Source organism: Apostichopus japonicus, chromosome 8 (assembly GCF_037975245.1).
Source record: "Apostichopus japonicus isolate 1M-3 chromosome 8, ASM3797524v1, whole genome shotgun sequence".
Lineage (NCBI taxonomy): Eukaryota > Metazoa > Echinodermata > Holothuroidea > Aspidochirotida > Stichopodidae > Apostichopus > Apostichopus japonicus.
Window position 1 is genome coordinate 29,095,808 of NC_092568.1, and position 18,464 is coordinate 29,114,271.

The window sequence follows — 18,464 nt, forward strand, 5'->3', positions numbered from 1 at the left end:
ACCGCGCGTTTCGAGCTAATTTTCCCATTTGCATCCCACTCCTGTTAGGATCGAACGGTTTGTAGCCATCGAATTTCAATAAATCAAAGTGTTACTGGCTGTTTTTTCATACCACTTGTAAGAGGAATAACTTAACATCGTCATTGTACCCCTCTTGACTGTTGCATATTCTCATAAATTAATTGTTTAGACATTTGAAAAAAAAAGAAAAAAAATGGTATAAAAATTGCCGCCATTTACGCCTTTCTCCACAAGATTTGGTAGGATCACAAGTTTCAGTTCAATATGGATGCAGATTTCGTCCACCATTAATTTCCAAAATTATATTACATGAAAGAGCAACAACTCATCTCTCATATGGTGCAATTATTGGCATTTTACAGTATTCATAGCGTTAAATATTATCGCTTTAAAACAGGTACGAAAAAGTAGCAGTCTTGTTATTGTCCGCTAATTTAGGCTGCCCTTAGTGGCTGCTGGGGATCAACTTTCCCGCCACAGCGTACCCAGCGCTCGTCACAGTGTACAAACATCAGTGGCCAACGGCGTGTAACGTTGATGTATACACTATTGGCTGCTGTTAGTGGCTGCTCTTAGTGGCTGCTACGTTCAAACAGGTTGACAACGCTCAACGCGAATATTGTAATTTGCCGTTTTAGTAATCAGAAGCCCATACCATTCTAGTAGGTTCTAGGAAAGGGGAGTCTTGTCTGAAATAGAAACCGATATGTCCAAAAATGGTAACATTATTATATTATAACAATATGAATGATTGTTATCATCCAGACCCAATGACAGGCGGTAGCAGTCCTACCTACGTAGGCTAGGTCTATACTACACATTAACATAGTCTATATGCTACATTGGGAGGAACGTTAGTTTCCGCTCAGTTTCCGCCGTGAGGCCTACATCTTTCAAGTGTCATCAAGTCGCAACTTCATCTTGAAGTAAACTTACTAATAACTGTCGATAAAACATGCTCTAGTCTAGGCCTGAATTAGTTCCTTCCTAGATTCTTCCAAAGTTGGCTAACATGATATTTCTATTTTTTTTGGGGTAGGATGGTGACTTCGAAGTTCGGCCACTTAAGACTTAAAACACCCCAAAACTAAATCTTCTGGTATAAATCATTTGAAAATATACTTCATATGGTGGGAGAATTTTGTTATAGTACGATACACGGCCAAACTTTCTTTCCTGCAAACTGTTTTCACGTTGTTTTCCAAGAAGATTCTTCGTGATTGTGGAACTGGTATTTCTTGCTAGAGTATTGCGAAGTTCGGACACGCAACCCACAGTGTGGCGCTGGTAAAAATTGGTGGCGCTGTTGCTCTTTCAGTAATTATAACAGACTTCATAGATCTTCGTCATTTTATTGACAAATATGTAAGTAATTTCTTGCACACGGGTCATTTTGGAGAGAAAATAGCTGTAGCTTCGTACTTTTTGGTGAAATTTGGCTCTTCCTGTAGGTTTTCAAGGTGAAAATCGTGTATTTCTTAGGGTGCCCGAACTTCGCAGTATGGCGAACTTCGCAATACTGACTATACCTGCTGCTCTTACAGACCAGTTTGTGGTGGATGCAATGCAAGAAACAATGTGTTCTTCATTAAGTTTGTATTAAATGTACATTTTGGTAAAGAAGAATGTAATACTGAGGGTATTTTTGCAATGCATATAAATTTTCAGAAAAGTTGCTCCATGAATCACAGGTGAATCAAAGAATCACCCAAAACAGAATGGAAATGAAAATACATTTGGAATTGAACAGGAGAAATGTGATTAGTTTTCCTACCACTTATCCTGTTTCTGGAAGGGATTTAACATTGCATAGAGAGTTTCTTATAAACTTCATAGGCATTGAGAAGTCACCATATATCAATAAAAAAAAAACTACATAGTATATGAAATGATCAAAGAAATAATAATTTCCATGCAATTTAAAAATTAATACTTTCACTTTTTTTCCACTCATTTCACAGATTTCATGACAGCAGTCTTTGCTTTGCAATATTAGTAAACATCGGATCTTATTGGACTCAAAGATTTGTTCACATTAATGACGGTGCAGAAAACTATCATTTCCTGTCATTAAGTGATGAGAAATATACAAAAAGGTGATTTCATGGCTGAGAATGATGACTTCTAATCTTCAAAACAGCTGTGGATGGCAATAGTAGTTCTCAGAATGAGATGAACGCATCAACAGATGAAGACAGACAAACTGATGATGGTGTAGCGGAGGAGCAGAGACAGGGAAGATGGAAGGAACATTGCAAGGAGCAGCAGATGATGTTCTGCCCCCTCAGACAGATGACTGCAAAATGTCCGTAAGGAAGAAAAAAGTACATTTTGAAGATGATCATGCAAACCTAGTTAAAGGAGAGGCAGAGGAAGATTCTGTTGTTCACATGCAGAGCATTCCTGGAGGAAGACACACTCACAGTTCTATCATGAAAGGAAAAGATGGAGTGAAGCGATTGGAGAAAATGGATAAGAAACTTCAGGAGAAACGCAGAATTTATTCTGAAGAAAAGGCAGAACTTGCGAAAAAGTTGGAAGAAACAAAAGCCAGTTTCAATCAGGAGGTACGTATTGCACAAACAACTTCAATGATGTGAAAATGTGTAACCGAAAAAAACTTGGAAGAGAAAACAAATTGTATAAACAGAAATGTACAACATTGTAGAGAACAGGGAATAAATCATCTAGTTGGACAAGTTTGTTTACACAAATAGCAGCTTTAGCAGTTTAAACATTTTAAGAAATTGCAACAAAATAAAACACAAAATGTTATTATCTGTACTTTTACAGGTAGTTTCCTTTTTAGTAAAAATGGACTTTGAAATATACATACAGTGTATGTAACATTCAATACTTAGTCCATTTTAACAGATGTTAAGAATGACAGCAACTTACCAATTACGTTTAACTGTATGTCCAGAGGATTTATTACATACAGTGTGCATCTTTCTCTGCGCCCTACCCCCCCCCCCCCCCCCCTCCTCTGTCCCAACCTTCTGCAATCACTTGTCCTCATTTCCATTCGATTCATGATCTATTCAAAATGAGAGTATTGAACCCTACCTGAAATTGTTCCCAATACAGGAATCCTTTGATGGCTATCACTGTTCAGACAAACTCTTTTCTATCTTGGCATACAAATCATCAACATGTCCGTTAAGTAATTTTTGTCTTTTTTAAGTGGAGCTGCAAACCAAAATTTGACAATATTACTCTTTCCTGCATTCCCAAGATTGTACAAGGGATCTGTACTTTAAGAAGAATATGAACCACTTACCTATAAAAGGGATATAAACAGTGGCGGAGCGTCCATACAGTCAGGGGGGGCAAATGCCCCCCCTGACGAACTCAAATGGACTGCTGGCGCCCTTTTCAGCTTTTTACCACTTTTTACTTATTCGCGATTATTGACTTTTTTATTGCGCTCTCATCTACCTATTGACATTTGTCACATTATCTGCAAATTAGCAAGGCCCGGAAAGGGTCATTTCCGGCGATCTAGGGAGTATCTTTACTCAAAAATTTTCTGTACGCTCCGCGCCAACCTGTGGTGGCGCTCCGCTTAGATAGTGTCGAAAGCGCCCCCCCCGACCAATACCCCTAGCTCCACCACTGGATATAAATGCTATAGAGTTTGTTCATGGAAACAGCTCTTACCGTATGAACAGGCTCACAGCAACCATGAAGCTTACACAGCTGTGTTGATGTTGTACCGAAAATAAGTTTGAATAAATGTTCACCAATTCATATACTACATTTTTAATTGGTTTAGAATCTCCTAGCACATTTGGTTGTACCAAAATTTGTTGTCAATAATTTCAGATAAAGAAGTATGAAAGAGATCTGCAAGAGAAAAGACAGGATTATTTAACACAACTCGATAACTTGAAGATGGACGAACAGGTTTCAAGTATTGGCAAAAGAATGGAAGAGCTAGAACAGTTGGAGAAAGGACTCAATTCTCGCCTGGAACACTTTCTGGAATACGAAAAAGAGGTGGGTTTTTATACCACTGCATATTAATGTACCATGTTGGAAGTGTATGTGTGTGCAATGTTACATTGAGGATGGAGGAGTTAGGGAGGGGGGGTGAGGAGGGGGCTGGCACCCAATTTAAAAAAAAAAATGATAATCCTGTCGGTGACCTTATTTTTTGTAGACTTTCAAATGAAGTGACTTTTTTTTTATTATTTATACTGTATATATTTTAATTCAAATTTTCTCCATTTTATGTGAACCTCTGCTTTCTTGTTTATTTTGAGAAGCACTGTCATGAAAAAACTATTGGGGAGGGGAGGGGGGGGGGAAGACTATCATGAGCAACAAACTTTTGGCTACAATTCTGCCAAATCTGACAACCCAGAGTTGCCCTCCTCCTTCGTTTTATAGTGAAACAATTTCAAGGGATGTATTGCAAAAATTCCAATACGGACTACTTGTTTTGACTGCTTATCACATACCTGACATTCTGCAGTATTGTGCAACTCAATGAAGCTTAAGATTAGCATTTTATGCCTTCTGATGAGTGTATTATTACGATTGATTTATTGAGCTGCTAACTTGAAAGAGGAATGGGTTGTCCGGTATATTCAATTGAGAAAGTTTGGGGTTGTAATCACCCGTGGTCTTCCTGTCAGTTTCCGTTTGCATCGGAAGCAGGCATCAATTTGCATATCTTGCCAAACATGATATTTCAGCGATCCTTCCTCTCGTTTTTCTCTCTCTTTTCGATTTGAATTTTAGATTCAGGAATTTGAAGGTTACTTAAGCAGAAGACAGGAGCTATGTCAGAGACAAGAGTATGACTTAGAGAGACAAAAGGAGGTTTGTACTGTAATACTTCATGAATATGCAAATTAAAACATCATGATAGATGCCGTGACATTTGAAGCTGCCTTGGATCATGCAGATTATCTTTTACATACCATGTTTCTTTTACATACATCATGAATCCAAAATTATATCACTTAAAACCACCTCATGTGCTTGGAAATTTGATCAGTTTACCAGGTATCACTGTTGATCGATACTAAAATCCCATAACTATGTGATTTATAGCTTGACTGATAAAGCTTCATTTCTAGTAGCGAAGGAAGTGGCCAGAAGTTTGAAAATTTGCGATTTCCACTTTGTATGTGATTATACCTACCAACCATAGGGGGTACTCACTACAGTGATTCAAGTCAGTGACTAAATCAACTGGAGTCCGGAAAAAACTACTCGCAATGACGTGACTCAATCTTTGAAAATGAAGCGATTCAATCGTTATGCCACTCAGAATCATCCTTTAAACCTCCTATTATTTTCTCTTTCATTCTATTTTGTTTTCGTTTCTATCTTGTAGAAATTAGATACCCTTCATGAGGAGCTGGAAGCAGATAGGTTTAATTTGGAGGAAGCAGGATTTGATACCTCCAAGATGGGGACAAAGCAAACGAGGTGACAGATATTGATATAGATATTACAAAATCTTAACGATTTTGACAAAATTCTGTGCAAAGGTGATTTAGCTTTTGAAGCGGAAGTAATATATTAACCTGACACCGGTGTGAATTGGTTTGATGTAAAGTAACTTTGATTGGTGATTGAAAAAAACCCAAAGAGAAAGACCCAGATGACCGACTTGTGGAGATCATTGGTGTTTTATATATATTTAACTTTCCATTGATAAGATAGTTAGAAGGGTAATAAATACCTTGAATTAGTGAGAACATGAGATACAATCTCATATTCCAGGGACTCTTAACATTCATTAATTTATGTTGATGGTTGATTGGTCTGCTACGGAAAGACATGATTCAGCTGTTCTTAATATGGACTATATATGGACTGTGATATATCATCATCCGAACAGTGCAAAGCAAAATGATATTCATTTTTTTTTTTATTCATTTCAACTCCAAATGTAGCTTCCGTTTCCAATTATTTCATTAAAATCTGAAGTATTTCAAGGATAAACTCTATTTGTACTAGCCTGTCTAGCCTGTCACTTTCAATAGTTGGTATTGAAAGTTTTGCATATTACATGAATGATGTTTACTTTGATGCATTGCATCCAGTGGCTGATATAGGTTGAGAACCATGTGAAATCTATTGTAATTGTTATATCTGTATAATTTTGTACTGATGTTGGTCATGTGTGACCGATTGTAGGCAGGTAGAAATAGCCGTCAAATTCACATCGTGTTTTGTAAATGGACGAAGAAGAGAGTACTCTGCTTTATCCCTTTGACAGTCACATATATTGTCTTACAAGTTTTTCAGATTTGGTTAGCTTCCATTACAAAATATGATACAGTGTTAGAGATCTTTATTCTATTTCCTGCAAGATTCAGAGGGCCTTGCACTCAAGTGACTGGTATAGTAATTGTATAGTAATAGTAAATTCCATTACAGAAAATATTTGTGTCCCACAAACTTTAATGTACTGTTTTTTGCTTGTTCATCTGTAACCCTCTGGATTTTTGGCCCTAATTTCATCTTCTTTCTTGTGCAATTTTTGTGGACCAAAGGAACAGGTTATGTTCTCAATTACCTCATATATTTTCATTTAATAGTTGAGTATGGTACCACAAGAAAATCTCATGCAAAATGAATGAAGTTTTTCTTTTATCATCAACAGGAGATCACATGGACTTGAGACCACAGCAGAAGAAGATTACATCTTAAAGGCCAATTTGAGGAAGTGTCAGTTTGAACTAGCTAAAGCTACAGATCAGACTGGTCAACAAGCTAAAGAGATTGAATTAATTACGAAAGAGGTATGTATCCTATATTAAACAGGAATAGAGTAATCCATACAGTGTTATTTGTTATTACCCCATTCAGAGTTGGTGTATCATTATTTATCATTCTGAACAGGGCATGTAATATTTACAAAGGAATGGGACACTATCTAAGAAAGAGATCATTATCACATGATATGTAATCCTATTAAATCCAATCCTGGACATTCAGTGTCCTACTTTACAAATTTTATATAACTTTATTGATAGCCTTAAAATCATTTTTCTGTTAAGTAAGAAAGTAATAAATTCCAAACTTCTTGTTTTGTTTCCCTTTAATATTTCAGTTTTTAATCCTCTGTAAAAGAATATAAATTTGAAAATCATCTCTTATCGCCTTTTATATCATTTTTAGGTTTTTGTTATTTTGTTTGTTTGTTCTTCTTCTTCTCTCTAGCTTCAGCAGGAGAAGGAAGAAAACAGGAAGCAAGCTCAGAAAATCAAACACCTGGAAAGTCAGCTATCAATCTACATAAGTATGAATAGATCAGGCTCAGACCATCACTCAATCAGGAGCTTTGGGTCAAAGGTCAGTCAAGATGGAGACCAAGCAAGGACATCTAGGAATAGTAGCAGAAGTAATGCTACCTTAGAGAGGTTAAACACTGGTCAACTGAGTATCAACCAAGAAGCTCAGATGAGGCACAATCTTAAACAAAGGTCAGGGAGGTCAAGTAGCAAAGACCAAAATCGAAATAAATACTTGCCACGAAAGCATTCCGTAGATAGTGGAAGAGGGTCCTCGCAAATAACTGTGGACACCAATGGAAAAATGAATGATGAAATTGGTAAAAAGGATTTTAATAGCAGAGTATGCACTGTTTTATAAGTATTGTCATATAGCATGTCTATTCAAGTAGAGTATGTGTTGCTATTACATACTGATTTTAGGAATGGAGCATGCTCTACTTTTGTATTCATTTTGATAGTAAAGCATGCTATGTTTGGTACTCAATTCATTATTAAAGTTTGCTCTATTTTGTACTTACTTCCTCAGTAAAGCATGACTTTTTTTGTAATCAAGTCATTTAGTATAAAGCATGCTCTATTTTGTACTCAATTCATTAGTAATGCATGCTCTATTTTGTACTCTATTAGTAATGCATGATTTATTTTAGAAGCAATATATATTGTAGTATTTGTACAGAAATCAGAAGCTGAACTACTTTGTACTAGTGAATTCAGCTCTATTTTATACTTATTGCAAATTCAGAGTGTGCTATACTATTTATACTTATTTCAAAAGCAAAGTAAGCCTGATTTTGTAGTTCTTCTTTCAAGTATAAAGTGTGCTCTATATTGTATGTCTTTCAATTGATAGAAGATGCCTTAACTAATTTTTAAATAGTAGAATTATTAAATATATATGAACCTTTTGGCTGCAGTCAATTTTGAATAGTAGAGTATGCTCTATATTCATTATTTTTTAATAGCAGAATATAAAAAAATATGAAATAACATGTTCTATTTTACACAAATATATCTTTGATTGAGCATATTGTATTTTATCATTATTTAACTTTTAGGGCTTTTGACTATGTTATACATTAGCAATATGTACTATAAACGTGTATTTATATTTCATTAAACTTAGACTATGATTTACCTTACGTCTGTATATAAAATATGCAATTATCGGTGTGTGCTATGTTTTACATAATATTTATTGTAACATTTGCATTCTTTCAAAATTTCAAAATAAATTAGTGTATATCTTTGATAAATATTTGATAAATTGTGCGTAGAAATATTATATCATTCTTAAGATCGTCCAGACGCGGCTGCTTTCCTTTCATTGCATATTTGGGTTCCTTTCTCTTCAGAAATCAATTTCCCCCAAGATGAATATAACAATACAGACTTTCATTTCATGTAGTGTTAAATAGAATCCATGCACACAAGTGAGAAGAGTTAAAACAGTAACCTACTTTCTCCTATTACAGTAGTGTCTGTGTCTTTGATATGTCTCATTATGAAAACTGAATATTGAATAGCTGATGGAAAGAAATCCCCTCCTTCTCAGAGGTTGACTATATAGAGATAGGTTAGGCTATAAAATTAAGTGTACCAAAAGTTGCTGCATATCACATAATGGTTAGGTGTCTCATATATTTAAACTTATCATCTATTTTTGAATTTACTGGGGTTTTTTTTTTCCAGATGCACACATGTATAAAAATTCAACTAGCAGAGAAGAATTAGGAAACAACATGATTGAAATAAATTAAGATGATATATGTCAGTGTTCTATGCAAATAATGAAAGTGTGCTATATGAACTGTAATTCCATAGTTGATATTTTGTTAAAAATAAAGTTAAATATAAACACTAATAAGCAAATGCACTGAATTTTATAGCTGAGATATTTTCAGCTGAGTACCTTGCAATATCAAAGTCTTTAGAGAGGTTTACGTTTTTACACATCTTGTCCAGAATGGAACCAAAACGTCACAACCAAACCACCCTAGAGAAATTCATTGGTAAGGGTATCAATCTCACATACAGAAATCTCACAGAATGAAGCTGCAGCGAAAAAACTAGCAGCTTATACGTAATCCTTTATGTTATAATGGTATGAATGCTGACAGAATTTGAAGGGTATATACTATTTGTATTCGCTATATAACCCTTGTGCTATTGATAGTATGTGCTTTTATGTTGCTGATGTCTTTTAATGGCCATTTCTGGTAATGTGTTTACATGTAGTGTCAAGAATCAAACAATTTTATAATTGATAAATTTACATAAAGAAATTAAATATTATATTAAGATCTGAACTTTTCTTTTTCAGTTTTTCTTTTACAACTGAGACAAGCTTTAAACTTTGTCAGAAGACTTAATATGTCTTAACTGCATATCCCAAAATAGAAAACAACACAAAAATATATTTAAAAGTCATGTTTAATACAAGCGTTTCCAAAGATAATCACATCTTCCTCCTCGGGTCATTGAAATGAAAAATAAAAATAAAGGGTTACAGATATAACTCTGTAATATGTGCTTATATTTTCATTTCAGTAACCTGAGCAGGAAAATGTGACCATCTTCGAAAACGTCTGTATTTAACATATGTTTGTGTTGTATTGCACTTTTGTTTGGTTCTCTAGAGATTGTTCTCACATAGCAGGCCTCATATGTTTAGAGCTGGTCTGCCCTAATACACACCTCAATAACAGGAATTCATGAAAGAGAACAGACGCAAGGAAATTTGCTGCAGAAATATTTTGTTTATACATAGTAACATTTAATAGTTCATCAATGCCTAGCATGTACACTAGTGTATGTGATGATTATAGCTGATGCTTTAATATATTTACCTGTTGATGAAATACCAAAATGTGTAGTTTTCACATTGTACAGTGATATGCAGAGATGGAAAAAGAAGAGATGAGAGGGGGAGGGGGGGGGGGGGGAAGGGGAAGCTGGATAAAGGAATGAGAGCTAGCAGCCTGTTTCCAAACCCATGTAAAGCAAGATTGAACAGCCAAGATAAGGTTCAGTACCAATGAACACCATTATAGATAATAGTCTACCAGAAGGAGGGTGAAGATGTGGAGGATCTGTATCAACATCAGCCTTGAAGGCAGTTTTTCGATGCTAAGCATACCATTAATAGATTATAGTTTACCAGAAGGGGAGGGGGGGGGGAGAATGTGGAGGATCTGTACCAACATCAACCTTGAAGGCAATTTTTCGATGCTAAGCATACCATTAATAGATTATAGTTTACCAGAAGGGAGGGGGGGGGGGAGATGTGGAGGATCTGTACCAACATCAGCCTTGAAGGCAGTTTTTCGATGCTAAGCATACCATTAATAGATTATAGTTTACCAGAAGGGGAGGGGGGGGGGGGAAGAATGTGGAGGATCTGTACCAACATCAGCCTTGAAGGCAGTTTTACGATGCTAAGCATACCATTAATAGTTTACCAGAAGGGGAGGGGGGGGGGAGATGTGGAGGATCTGTACCAATATCAGCCTTCAAGGCAGTTTTACGATGCTAAGCATACCATTTATAGATAATAGTTTACCAGAAGGGGAGGGGGGGGGGGATGTGGAGGATCTGTACCAACATCAGCCTTGAAGGCAGTTTTACGATGCTAAGCATACCATTAATAGTTTACCAGAAGGGGAGGGGGGGGGGGAAGAATGTGGAGGATCTGTACCAATATCAGCCTTCAAGGCAGTTTTACGATGCTAAGCATACCATTTATAGATAATAGTCTACCAGAAAAGGAGGAGGGGGGGGGGGAATGTGGAGGATCTGTACCAGTATCAGCCTTCAAGGCAGTTTTACGATGCTAAGCATACCATTTATAGATAATAGTTTACCAGAAGGGGAGGGGGGGGGGATGTGGAGGATCTGTACCAACATCAGCCTTGAAGGCAGTTTTACGATGCTAAGCATACCATTAATAGTTTACCAGAAGGGGAGGGGGGGGGGGAAGAATGTGGAGGATCTGTACCAATATCAGCCTTCAAGGCAGTTTTACGATGCTAAGCATACCATTTATAGATAATAGTCTACCAGAAAAGGAGGAGGGGGGGGGGGAATGTGGAGGATCTGTACCAGTATCAGCCTTCAAGGCAGTTTTACGATGCTAAGCATACCATTTATAGATAATAGTTTACCAGAAGGGGAGGGGGGGGGGGGGAAGAATGTGGAGGATCTGTACCAATATCAGCCTTGAAGGCAGTTTTTCAATGCTAAGCATACCATTAATAGTTTACCAGAAGGGGGTGGGATGTGGAGGATCTGTGCCAATATCAGCCTTCAAGGCAGTTTTATGATGCTAAGCATACCATTTATAGATAATAGTCTACCAGAAGGGGAGGGGGGGGGGATGTGGAGGATCTGTACCAATATCAGCCTTGAAGGCAGATTTATGATGCTAAGCAAGCACAGATGGTGCATGTTAATAGAAGCAGAATGGTTTATAACTTACACTTCAGGTCATGTGCTAACCATGTACAGTTTTAACTCACTTTGGATTTTGTTTTTAATTGAGATGACCATTTCAGATGGTATAAACCACAAACTTCTCATGGATAACAAACCCACCTTACTCTAGCTGGGCAGGGCTCGAACCCACTATTTCGCAGATGTTAGGTTTCATTGCTTCTAATGCCACCGCCTATCTCCACTTAGCACTTGACCATAGCAATGGTTTTATTGTCATGTCAACATTGCCTGTCCTTCACAACATAACATTCATGGTTTCACAGTAATGATATAACATTGTTCCTCAGTTTTTACCTTCAGGTTAAGCTTTATAGTAGGTATTATTAATTTAATGGGAAAGGAAACACCAAAACAAAACAGACAACTTCAATATTATTTTCATCCTTTTATTAAAATGAATTGAGCCACAAAAACTTCTCATACCACTTTGTACATAAAAAAAAAATTACTGTGAATGAATGAAAGAAAGAAATGTTAAGTAAACAATGACTCTGAAAACAGAGAGGCACAAAAATAAAAAATCAGGAACCAGTTTCCACCCATCCTCTCTTGTACCTTGGTCTGTTCTCTCCAAGTCAGGAAGTACTCCAAGAATTGTTTCAAATCATTTAAGTACAAGTTTTCGTCGATATAAAACAGACATTTCGACAAGACAAAAAACAGTAAATACATCGAGAATTGAAACACCATGAATTACTGTATGTTTAAACATCTTTGATAACTGTACATGGCACAGAGTATCGCAGGAGTTGTGGGCAACGACACAGCACCAGTTGAGTTTTGAAGAGGGTGATAGTTGGTAAACTTTAGAATGGTTCACCGAAGTAGCAAATAATTTGCAATATTTCATCAAAATCAAGGCAAAATACTGCTGTCAATCATGATTTTTGTGGATCAATGGCATTCATCTCAGATCCACATATAAAAATTAATTTCAGATTAATTTTAAATTAAGTTCTGATTTGATAATGTCAGAACAACAAATTTGTCAATACCATCTTAAAACACACCAAAGGTCTTCTATTGTTTTGTTTTCTTGAAATGAATAATGAAGGGGTTTTCTATGAAATAAATAAAAAAAATTAGACCTTTGTATGAAGGACATTTATGAGATGTAGAATCTTAAAAATGAGAAGAAATCTGTCAAATTGGTGTGACCGTTTACCAACAATACACAACCACCAATACGGAAAAAAGAAAGAAAAAGAAACAATACTTGTAAACACTTTTTTGTTGTTTCCAGTGAGGATGTTACATGTCACATACTACACAGTCTGGTAAAGGGCACATTTACACAAGGTACCAAGATGCACAGGGCTCCAAGTTCTACACCAACGTTTCAGTCAATACTTCAGAGTACACACAAATTATGATCAAGAACAAACATTAATCTCAGCATAGACTAGTGTTGAACAGGGATCTACCAATCAATCACAAAGCTCAAGGGATCATCAAAGATGACCAATGTAGATATATGTTAGAATTATATCAATATCAATATATATATATATATATATATATATATCTATATATATATATATATAAATAAATATATATAGATATATGTATACATATATCTATATACATATATATATATATATTTATATATAGGCATTACACAATACTATACTGTTTTCTTTGAGGTTGTATTTGAGTTTATAATCAAAGTTAGAGGACCTGTCATTTCCATTTTGCTAGAATCGGAACAAGGACTCAGTCCACCTCTGAAAAAGATCCTGCTTGGATCAAAATGTCAGGCCCTGCAACTTTCATACATTTACCTATATTTACCAATATTTACTTTTTGCAGTTCATAAGTAGTTAACAATTTTTTCTCTTTTTAATTTTTTGATCCCAGATTTGATGTGGGTTTAGCAATAAACTCGAGATATTTTAGAATGGGATCCCTCCGTGCCTATGTGTGTTTGAAAAGTGTCTCCCTTGAGCAAGCCCAAAGTTCCATTTAATCTTTCTAAGTAAAATTTTACTCTAAATGACCAATATACCTTCATCTTGAGAGTATGTCAAAGACGGTTGTTCATATTCCAAAGAGTCATAGCGATTTCAAATACTGGCTACTATGTCATGTGATGGTGGAGGTGGTTGAATGACAAATATCCAACTTACGTCAACTTATATAACTTGAAAGGCACAAATTACATGAACACAGACATGACTGTATACATCACATTCCTGGTAATGTACAAGTAAAACATATTTCTTTGTTTATTTTGAGTTGAAATGAAAATTGCACTAAAATAGTACCTTTTAGTGAAACTGCGTAATACTTTGTTTTTTTGTTACTTATATGTAAAGAATTCCAACTAATAAAAAATCAATATACACAAGAAATATTACCCCAAAAAATATGTGGAAAGAAATTTTTGTAGTAACGACAGGAAAAATCTGTCTGTGACGACACAAAAAAAGAAGAATTGTTTCTCGGTTAATTAGAGGCACTTGAGGGCTATTTTACAAATGAATTCAACATGTTATCTTCTGCTAACATGTTGCATGCACAACTTCATCCATAATAATCATAATAAAAATAATAATAATAACTTCCTTCATGAGTACAGTAAGTTTCAAAAAGCTTTCATGAAAGAAGTAGTATTACATTAATATCACATTAGATGGTAGACTACTGTTGATTAGAAATCGTTAAATAATGCACTAACTTTTAACAAATTTGGCATTTCTTTTCCATCACATATTTAACCCCTTTTTGGAGTGAAAATGTGGTGTCTATATAAAAAATTCCAACACCAATATTTACCGAAATGACAAAACTAGCTTGTTAACAAAGACGGTTCTCTTTCCTTTTCACACACCCCCCCCCCCCGCCCTCACCTTTCAATTTATGATTCTGTCGAGGGACCGAATGGGCCATGATTAAAATAATATCTTTTGACCAATTTCTTGATTCAAGAAAGTATTCGGTGCAACCAAATTGTGCTTGGGACAAGTTAGATAATCTCTCAAGTCCCAGGTCAATTTACTTGTGGTTTAGAAGTTTTGTCTTTCTGGGGCAGAAGATGCCCAAAAAAAACAAAAACCAAAAAAAACAAAGGCATTTCTGAGATATGAAAGATGGGTGTCTCTCTCAAGCTCTGTTACTTATTCTAATATCCTACAAAATGCCATCAGGGCAAAGGTATCATGGGATATTGAAGCTCCCTTGAGAGATGTTCATGATGTGTTACTCTATACCATGATGCCAGAACATTCCCTATAGATAACAATGACATGTTTACTGTGTCAGCTACTACAGGAATGATAAGATACAACACATTATGGTTGAATCCTGATGTAACAACAAAACAAACTTAAATGGGGAAATTATTATTTTTATAATAAAAAATATTATTATTATTAATATTATTATGTAGATTTGGTTCTACTGTCATCCTCAACTTGTTATTTTTTTTTGGCAATTTGTTGTTGTTGACATATTAGAACACTACCATACATATATTAAATAAATTGTAAAACAATGAATACCTTAATATAACTTAATATAAAATATTGAACCTTTTAGTTTAAAATGTAAATCTTATTATGAGAATCTATATTTACAAATGTATTTCAAAGAAACTTTATAGCAACCAAATATTTATAAAACGAGCACACCTTTGCTTTTTAAGGTCCTGCAGCAATTTATAATCCCCAAGGAACAATTGTTAAGTGGGGAGGGGGGGAAACGGTGGGAACTGAAAACAGCTATCCATTAGAAAATGTCTAAACAAGTTTTATTAAAAAAAAATTCTCAAGTTTCTGTGAACAGCAGAAAACTAACAAGGGACAGAAATAGACAAATTTGAAGAAAAAACAAAAGAGCAAAGAAAGTTTGAGCTAAAGATGTGATTCAAATCAATAATCCTCAGGATTAATAGTCCTGTCTTTGCTGTGAGCTCTTTCAGCCTGAAGTTGATGGCCATTATTATATCACATCGAAACCATCATTAGACTACCAGTAGACTACTGTTGATTAGGAATCGATAATTCACTAAATTCAAACAAATCTGTGATTTCTTTTCCTATTATATATTAAGAATTCCAACATCAATATTTTACCAAAATCACAAAACTAGCTTGTTAACAAAGGCAGTTTTCTGTCCTTTTCAACCCCCCCCCCCACCCTTTCAACTTTTGATTCTGTTGAGGTATTATTAATTCTTATGAATTCTTAATGTGTTTAATCTTAGCCTTTGTCAAAAAGACAATGCAAGCAAGTCTACCGAAAGAGAAAACCTTCCAAACCTGTCATTCCAGTGCTAGTTTGGAAGGTTTTCTCTCTCCTGATAAACTTTCCTACTTAGACAACCAACAAACAAAGAGTCAGATTTAAAAAAAAACAATTTGCAAAGTTGTTTACCTATCAGCCCTAAACAATGATTCATAATTTGTCTATCAGCACAAAATTACAATCTTAGGCTAATAGCCAATGCATAGGAGGTCTTACCGTGAGACAAAGATTTCAAATCCCTCCTCCTCCCAAATGCATCACCTATTCCCATCCAGGCTTTTACATGAAATGGCTAGAAGGACCCCCCACCACCGACCCCCCCACCTCCACCCCCTTAATCATGGGAATCTATAAATAGGTACCGATATCTAGCTAGCTGGAATTAATGAACAATGGGCAGTCTTGAAAACAGATATTTTGTACATGAAGACAACAATAACTGAAAACTTTGAAATCAAAGATACTGATATCGAGGAACTTTGATAAGTTCGAGGTAAAGTAAAAGACCAAGAACTCAGAATTATCTGATTTCTTGCAACAACTCGCTTAATCAAGTTCTATGGACATTGATGGACATTGCCGAGTGTATTTTATTGATGGAGAAACAACTAAAAGCTAATACAATACAACATACGTTTGTCTAATTACTGTCATGAGAATATAACATTTGGCATTAATCTTTTTTCTTTTTTTTCGATCTAAACTGAACCATGACTTAAATGACAACTTCCAAATTTTGACAAATCCTTGCGTGACTACTCTGATAATCGTGGATGACAATAATAATGAAGTAACTTAATGTTAATGTATATTTAGATGATATCGATAAAAAACTCAATTTATGGAAGATAATTTTGCAACCTCTCAAACAGGATCTTACAAAAATTTTAAAAAAATCAATCAATCCTTTAAACATGGATAAAGCAAGGAATTTAGTTAGCACAAGACCGACACAAACCCAAATTTATTTTACAAAAAAATTATTACTTGCATCAAAGATATAATATATGACAAGATCTGTTGTGGCAATTGTAACATTTGCTCTACAATAAACTCAATCAAATAATAGAAAATGTGACAAAAGTAGACATAAAGAATAACCAAAAACAAACAAAACAACAACTTAACAACCAAAACTATAAACACCACATATAAAAATCGTTTGAGTTGAGATAGAGCTGCAATTCCAACAGATTACTGGGTAGTATGGACTCATCACGTATGCAAGCTTTGATGGAACAACATGAATACAGTCCAAAAGTACAAAATTAAAACATACTTCAATAGTTTTTCTTTAGTTTTTCTGACAAGATCTGTTGTGGCAATTGTAACTTTTGCTCTAATATAATCTCAATCAAAGAATAGAAAATGTGACAAAAGTAAACATAAAGAATAACCAAAACAAAACAAAACAACAACTAAACAACCAAAACTATAAACACTACATAAACACCACATATAAAAATTGTTTGAGTTGAGATAGAGCTGCAATTCCAACAGACTACTGGGTAGTATGGACTCATAGCGTATGCAAGCTTTGATTGAACAACCTGAATACAGTCCAAAACTACAAAATTAAAACATACTTCAATACTTTTCTTTATATTCTCAAAGAGAGTTGTTGTTTTTAAATGTAAAAAATTATCATCATAATCATAATAAAATCACTGTAAAACTAGGTGGTTTACAACATTAAAGCAACAATAATATGACTGCTTTGCATTAAGTAATAAGCTACCTTCTAAAAAAGCTCTTGAAATTAACTAAAAATATACTGGCATTTGACATTAAGGAATGTCAAGTTCCATAATCTTTCTTTCACCTTCACTGCTTAAAAAAAAAAATATTGCTGGCCTTAAATACTTGCAGCGTTGCACTTACAAAAGAAAAAACTCCTGAATGGTTTTTGAAACTTTATATAACTTGTCTGTCTGCGCTGTTAAGTTAAATGTTACACACTCAGGTACTTTTTTGTGTCTTGCGTACTACATGCTGTAAACCTCCATTCCTCTCAACAGAGTTCTCTGTAGAGGGCAGTTGGAGGGGGGAGGGGAGAGAAGGAATGGAGGAGGAGGGGGTGCAGGAGGGGGGCTACCGTCATGATCTCGTCTGATAACTGTCCGCCTCTTTGTACAAAGGCATCTTGGCAACTTCCACTTTATTTTCTACTTTGTAGGACGGATACAGCCCGCTACGCATTCCTACTCTTCGATTGGTCCCCTTGGAGTAACCGTCCCAGTGGTTGCCAGCTACACCCACCAGGTCTCCGGGTTGAAAGGCAATTTCCTCAGCGGTTTGAGGTTCGTGGGGATAAATAGCTACTTGGTTGTGACCATTCTGGCCACCAAAATAATAAATGTCATCTAAGGAATGGAAGTAAGAAGATGCATCTGCGTGCAGGTCCTGCATGAGCTCATACCCTACTCTACAGACCTGTAAAAATGAAG

General features: G+C 35.4%; 2 protein-coding genes across 5 annotated transcripts in view; one reads left to right on the forward strand and one right to left on the reverse strand.

Moving 5' to 3' along the window:
- Positions 1 to 619: 619 nt before the first annotated feature.
- LOC139971470 (uncharacterized) lies at positions 620 to 9,586 on the forward strand. 3 transcript variants are annotated; one of them, XM_071977974.1, is made up of 7 exons: positions 620 to 740; positions 1,983 to 2,588; positions 3,847 to 4,020; positions 4,768 to 4,848; positions 5,369 to 5,463; positions 6,647 to 6,785; positions 7,207 to 9,586. In XM_071977974.1, the coding sequence occupies exons 2-7, from the start codon at positions 2,262 to 2,264 to the stop codon at positions 7,636 to 7,638; spliced, it is 1,248 nt and encodes a 415-aa protein (XP_071834075.1). In that variant the 5' UTR covers positions 620 to 740; positions 1,983 to 2,261; the 3' UTR covers positions 7,639 to 9,586. The 3 variants fall into 3 exon arrangements, with proteins under 3 accessions (XP_071834075.1, XP_071834076.1, XP_071834077.1); XM_071977975.1 differs by having other exon boundaries at positions 1,995 to 2,588; XM_071977976.1 differs by having other exon boundaries at positions 1,998 to 2,588.
- A 2,557-nt stretch (positions 9,587 to 12,143) lies between these two features.
- Positions 12,144 to 18,464, reverse strand: part of LOC139971472 (alpha-(1,6)-fucosyltransferase-like) — a 73,040-nt gene continuing 66,719 nt past the window's right edge. The window contains exons 10-11 of one of the 2 annotated variants that reach the window (XR_011794394.1): positions 16,079 to 18,450; positions 12,144 to 16,022 (exon numbers count right to left, since the gene is read on the reverse strand). Coding sequence is in view for 1 of the 2 variants with exons in the window: in XM_071977978.1 (XP_071834079.1) it covers positions 18,115 to 18,450 (336 nt within the window). In the remaining variant the exon portion in view is untranslated. Of the gene's footprint in view, positions 18,451 to 18,464 lie in introns of both variants that reach the window. The other variant, XM_071977978.1, reaches the window with a different exon arrangement.